General features: G+C 38.4%; 1 protein-coding gene across 1 annotated transcript; it reads right to left on the reverse strand.

The window, feature by feature from the left end:
- Positions 1–646: 646 nt before the first annotated feature.
- On the reverse strand, positions 647–1,609 carry or30bt4 (odorant receptor, family 30, subfamily BT, member 4). Its single transcript, XM_051678767.1, has one exon. It carries the CDS (start codon positions 1,607–1,609, stop codon positions 647–649), a length of 963 nt encoding a protein of 320 aa, XP_051534727.1.
- Positions 1,610–6,518: the final 4,909 nt, after the last annotated feature.

The raw sequence follows: 6,518 nt of genomic DNA on the forward strand, positions 1-6,518 counted from the left end.
GTCAACAGAAGTAGTAGGATTGGACCTAAAAGTTTCCAGTTTGGTTACAAACGCATGGTATGTTCACCTAGTTAGTTAACATCCATGAATGATGAAAGAGTTAGCTGGCATTCACAGCCACTGTACTTGCAAATATACAGTAGTATTAAGCATTATAATCAACAACAAATGTGATCCCACAATGTGAAAATAATTTAGTAAACCTTCACAAAAGAAAGTGTTTGGTACAGTATGTGACAAAGTATAACAATATAACATAAATATATACATGTTCAACAACACATTCTGAGTGTTATTTCCTATTATATAAATAATCAGTATAGAATTATCACCTTGTAAACAAAACTGTATATTATCAGCATTATCAACATTTATATGTTCCAGCAAAGGGACAATTGATTATAATAGTTGTTTGGATCAAATATAGACAAATGGTCTGATTTTATTTTAATTTCAAAAAGATAAAGTCAATTTTCAGAAGCACTTCAAAAAGCTTATATATATATATATAAAATTTAATCTGGCATTCTAATCCATCTTTAATGAAGTTTGTTATAGATTCAACGGTATGTGTTATTATCTTTAGCCAAGGTTCTTGTGCTTATGGCAATGGCAACAGTTTGGCCAACTCATTAAATAAAGCACATCACGGCAACTGTAAAGGATTGGCAATTTGTTTGTTTTGAAAAAGTCTTTTTAAAACCTTTTTTACCTCTTCTGTTCGCCAACAATAAATAAGGGGATTGATCATGGGCGGTAAAAGGCTGTACATCATAATAATGATTAATCGCAAATCAGTGCTGAACTTTAAACCAATGTTACTTGACAAATAAATAAAACACCTGGGTAGAAAAAAAAGAGCAATTATGATGAGCTGTGGACTGCAGGTGGAGAAAGTCTTCAGCCTTCCATGAGTACTTGAAATTCGCAGTACTGCCACAAAGATGCAGCAGTAAGAGAAAACAATAATAGCAAGGGACCCCAACAGTACGACAAGGGCAGTGACGAAAGATGGGAAACCATACAATGCTCTGTCAGTGCATGCCAGCGTTGTAATGGAAATATGATCACAGTAACAGTGTACAATGGTGTTTTCTGCACAATAAGGGAGAGGGTACGCTCTAATGATCATCAACAAAGAGGGTACATAAGCTGAAACCCATGCTACAAAGCTCAGAATGAGTACATTTCTGGTTGTCATGACAGTGTGATATTGAAGAGGGTAACATATAGCTGCATAGCGATCTATAGCCATTAATGCCAGAACATTCGAACTGGCAGTGCCCAAATAATGCACAAAGAACATTTGAAGAAAGCAGCCTAAGAATGAAATGGAGCCATCTTGGAACCAATACCTGCTGATTATCTTTGGTAATGTAGTAGTGCTGAATAGTACATCACACACAACAAGGTTGATAATGAAAAAATATACAGGTTTCTGTAGGCCCTTAGTTGTTACAAACAATGTGAAAAATACAGCATTGCCCACCATTGTACACACATAAACAAAGAACAGAACTGCTGATACAAGGCCATAGTAATGAGACTGAAGTCCAGGAAAGCCGACAATGACAAAATCCTTTACAAAGCTGATGTTTCCCACTGACATGATGAATATCAGTCCTAAGTGCAATCTTTTTATCTTCTGTGTATAGAAAATATATCATTCAATAATAGTACATTGCACAACTGGAATACTCTGAATTAAAATTTTATATTTTAAACTTTATTATAATAATTTACATAACATTTTAAATAATATTGATAATAAATCTACTTAGAATTCACAATAACAAAAATTATAATACTAATAGCTGAGTTATAATAACAATAATAAATAATAAATAATAAAGAGTGAACATAAACACACTTGTTTCACAGGGTACAGTAAAGGTGCTTTCCAACCTTTACACTGAAATGCGCTGGGTCTCAGTTTGTTTATATCTGTCACATAAATTGTAAGGAGCGTGGCCTAACTGAACTGAAGCAGTTGCTCCAGGGACAGTGACATCAGTATTGTTTTATACTTTGTCTCAAAAATTTGAAACTTGAGACTGTACGGTCAAAATATCAGGTGTTTTGATGGTTTTACTGCCTTTCCTTTTCCTTGTTATACATATGCTTATTGCTGTGTTTTACAAACTGACTCTGATAAAATTATGACATAAAATTCAAGCTGTCAATTTTACATTAGTTTGAAACAATTAATGATTTTTAAAACACTATGCAATAAAAATTAAAACATTTAATCATTCCCCTGACCTGTTTGTAAATTGCATAATAAAGATTTGCCTACCATAGCAATTTGCATTCAAAAACAACTTGAGCATCTAGCAAAAGACTTTTGATCCTCTGAAAGTTTTACAAACTCAATTGCAAAATGGATTACAGTGGATTTTAGATCAGTGTGATAGACTTCTGTTCATGCTATTAAATGAAATAAAATGTTGCTTCTAAAGCCACTTTTTGCAATGTCTATTCAATGATGTATGCATCTACCAGATGTCTTTGCATTATCATCATTTGGGGGCTTTTTTCTTTATCAAATCTTGACATATGCAATTAATTGCGATTTATTTAATAATCAGCATATCATGTAATTAATTCAGAACATAAAAAGGGGAATCTTCATGTAGCTGTTTTCTACAATGACAGGGAATAGTGACCACAGCTGTCACATCTCCAAAACAAAAGAACAGAACAGAAAACACTATAAAAGTAGTTTGAATGATTCATGTGCTGAAGTCCAATTCTTTTGAAGTCATATTATAGCTTTGTGTGAGAAACAGACCAAAATTGGTTGTTCACAGGTCAACATGTATCTCTGTTGTCACTGTAAAGACCTGTATAATGGTTTTATGATTATTTTAGAACTAGATGCTTACACCAGATGCTGCAGTGTACACTTTCCATATGAAGTCTGTCAACCTATTCCATTTATGTGATATCTTAAATAGTGACACTTCAGTGGTATAAAGATTAATGACCTGATTTTAATTGCACACACAATAATGCAGAAATGTTATCTATGGCCATTTTCAAAGTAAATCCAAGGTATTTGTAAATAAATAGACTTTATTTAAGAAGATAAAGCATGTTCCTTTATATTACAATTCATGTACAACTACAGCAAAAACCTTTTTGTCAAATGTTTCTTAATAGTGCTTTCTTTTCTTGGCTTCTAATAGCAAGGCATTCAAAGTTGGGAGCGGGTAATAAGCAGTAACAGGGACAAAAGCTACATTTTCCCCAATGCCCTACCAATAATATGAACAAAATAAATTGTATCCCCTCACAGTTCTCTAGTTTAGTATGCGGCATGATATACAGTAGCCTATAGTGGGGTCCAAATGTCTGAGGCCACATTAAAAATCTGGGATTCACATCATCACATCATCTTCCATAGTGTGGTTATGGCTGATGTACTGTTGAACTTCATCATCTGTTTCACTCAAGGGCACGTTCACCCACTCCTCTAACTCTGCCACTACATTCTTGCTTCTCTTAGGTGCAGGGATGTCACTGACAGACTCATCACCATGTGTTGTGAAGCAGGCTATCCGACATCTGGCCTCTTGGTGAATTTCCTCTCTTTCATGCCAGGACAGCTTACGGAGCTGGCAGAATGTTGGCCATAGAAATATCGCAAGTTTGTGTAGCCTCTCAGTTTGAATTTTGTGGTTCAGCCATTCAAGATGTCACTCACAGATAATCGCCTGTTGCGGGCTGTCTGTAGCCACTGGTTTGCAGTGGCGTTTAAGCCTCTCATGCCACAACACAACCAGGTTGAGAGTGGGGTACTGGTTGCCCTCTAGCTCCCTCTGAGCCTCATAAAATTGTAGAAGAAGTTCCAACAGGAAATGTAGAACATCGGGAGATAGGTTGTTGATTCTTTGGCTTTCCCCGCTGCTTTCAAGCTTTTCGTGGAGCTCAGTGTACACATCCTTAATTGAATCCAAAGTAAACCTGGTGTCTGACATTTGTCTGACAGCTTTTGACAGCTGACTTATCAGATCTGTTTGTTTGACATATCTAACTAGTGCTTTTGCTGCCAACAAAGTGTCTGTGACCTCCGTCACGAGATCTTTAAGTTCAGTGGGATCAAATGCATGCCTGAGCATAGTGTTGTATACGTGGTCCTGGCAGTCCAGTCGATGATATGGTGTGAGTGCAGCAATTAAGCATGATCCTTGGTCAGTGACCCAGACAACTTTGTTCATAACAAGCATCAAACCCAAGCACTGAAATGAGCTGACGCTGTAACTCTCTCTGTATGTTGTCGGTTTTCGCTTCATCAGGGGGGAACGTCGCTGTAGTTAGGACTCTGCTTTTAAGCAGATATTGTGGTGTGATATAGTGGCAAGTGATTATTAGGTAACTGATTTTGTGGATGTCAGTGGTCATCCCCACATTGATATCACGCATAATCTCTGATATTTCTTTGACCACATTCTGTCGTTTCATGCCGACAACCTCCTGACATCTCCTAGAAATGGCTGTGGGATCCGGTAGTATACTCTCTGCTGAGACGCGACCATGGAAAGCTCCCACATTTATTAGTTCTTTTGCTAGTTCAACAAAACCCTTTTCCACAATCATGTTGATGGACCTAATATCACGACAACAAAACTCTACGCACCTTTCTGTAAAATGGGATTTCACAGTAGATGGTACAGATTTAGAAGATGCAAATGTATATTCAGACACCAACGTTTGTCTCTGACAAGACACTTGGCAGGCTGGAGCTGCCAACGAATGCATCCACGGTCAACGTGACACTGAAGAGAAGATGTACCGGCCCTTTTGCAATCATAGGTGAAAACAGCATGGCAAGACTTGCACAGCACATAACTGGTGAGCTGTTTATCAGTTGTAACCACAATATAAAACATTTTCCACAATGAAGCTTTCCCAGCCTCATTTGGTATAGTTATAAGTTCTCCCTTACACATTTTTTGTTTTATTTCGCTCACTGTGCACAGCTCACTAAACTCCGACTTTCCTCTCCTCTTGTTTGTTCACATGTGTCTGTGAAGTGTTAGAACACGTGTGAACAAACAAGATACGTTAAAATTAACAAAATAATATATCTCAAATAAATGTATGTAAAATTTAGTATGATGACATCATAAAGTTCACTTTGTTCACTGAATAAATTGTAAGAATAAATGTATTATTAATCTTTATTAATTTAATTAATTTATGAGAGATGACAATTAACATCAGATTATACACTTTTTATACATCAGCCACTCCACTATAAAGATGCTTAACATCCCTCCTGTATTCTGTCCCATCCTATATTTCGTATCATAATATCCTGTGTATATTGTCATGATGGAATATGGCTTGACAACCTTATGTGGCAGAAACTGAAATAAAAGATGCATCCATGTGTGGCATGGGGGGCGTGGTCATGTCCATGTCTGTCTGCAGGAGAGGGAATGTGGTAAGGCTTGTCACCTGGTTTGTAATTACTCTAACACCTGTCTCTCATTATAGTGATGGTGGAGGGAGACCTGATAAGGCAAGCCAGAGTGTCAGAGTGGGAAAGAGAGTGGCACAAGGAAGTGGTGTCTGAGTCTCTGGCGGCATCATATTAAGTGACTGCATTTGTTTAGTTCTTTTGGGATACTGGAAGCCCTTGATTTGAGTCGGCTACTGAGAGCCTGTTTTTTTAAGAAAGTAAGTAAGAAAGTAAATCCTCACCTCAACTGTTCGCTGTCTCCTGGCTCCTCCATTGCCCATGAACTCAAATCTATCACAGTGGTGCCGAAACACGGCTTTTGAGGAGAACACCATTATGGAGTCCTCACCGCTGGGCAAAGTCTGCAAGACCCTTGCCAGTATCCAACAAAATCAGCATCAAGCCCTCATTGAGGTACTCCTGGAGCAGGAAGTCACGTTTCCAAGTCCTGCTCAAGACACAAGCAGAGCCTAATCACCAGAGAGGGGGCTGGCGCAGTGACCATTGATTGAGGGTAATGTGTGTGAATGGGTCCTATAAAGTGGTGTCGCGGTGTGTGATGTGCGACGTGATGGCTGTTGAGGCAGTTCCGGGCTGTCAACATCTGCTCTGCATCATGATGACACGGACAAGGGAATTGCCATACTCAGAGGCTTCCTTGAGGGGGATTTCCCTCTGAAGCAGTCACGTGACAAGTCCCTCAAGCACGCCTTTGACCAGGCGAAAGTAATTGATGGTCAACAGCTCCAGCCTAATGTCTTACTCACATATCCGTAATCTTCCATTATTAAAGAGCGGTTGTTCGAGTGACGCATGACACTCAGACCAAAGAAAATACAATGCAGCTATTATTACCAAAGAGCCTTCGGGAAACACTCTTCCAGGCGGCTCACTATAACCCAATGGCTGGCCACTTAGGTCACTAAAAAAATTTTAACCGTATAATGGCCTGTTTCTTTTGGCCGGGCATTCATGGTGACGTACGCAAATGGTGTGTGGTGTGCCGTGAATGTCAGTTGGTGAACTGCACATGGCCATCGCTTTGTATTAG

The sequence above is a fragment of the Myxocyprinus asiaticus genome, chromosome 39 (genome assembly GCF_019703515.2).
Source record: "Myxocyprinus asiaticus isolate MX2 ecotype Aquarium Trade chromosome 39, UBuf_Myxa_2, whole genome shotgun sequence".
NCBI classification, from domain to species: Eukaryota; Metazoa; Chordata; class Actinopteri; order Cypriniformes; family Catostomidae; genus Myxocyprinus; species Myxocyprinus asiaticus.

What these genes read in the sequence shown, in the direction of transcription:
- or30bt4 (XM_051678767.1), bottom strand. Translation starts at nt 1,609, where the DNA reads ATGTCAGTGGGAAACATCAGCTTTGTAAAGGATTTTGTCATTGTCGGC.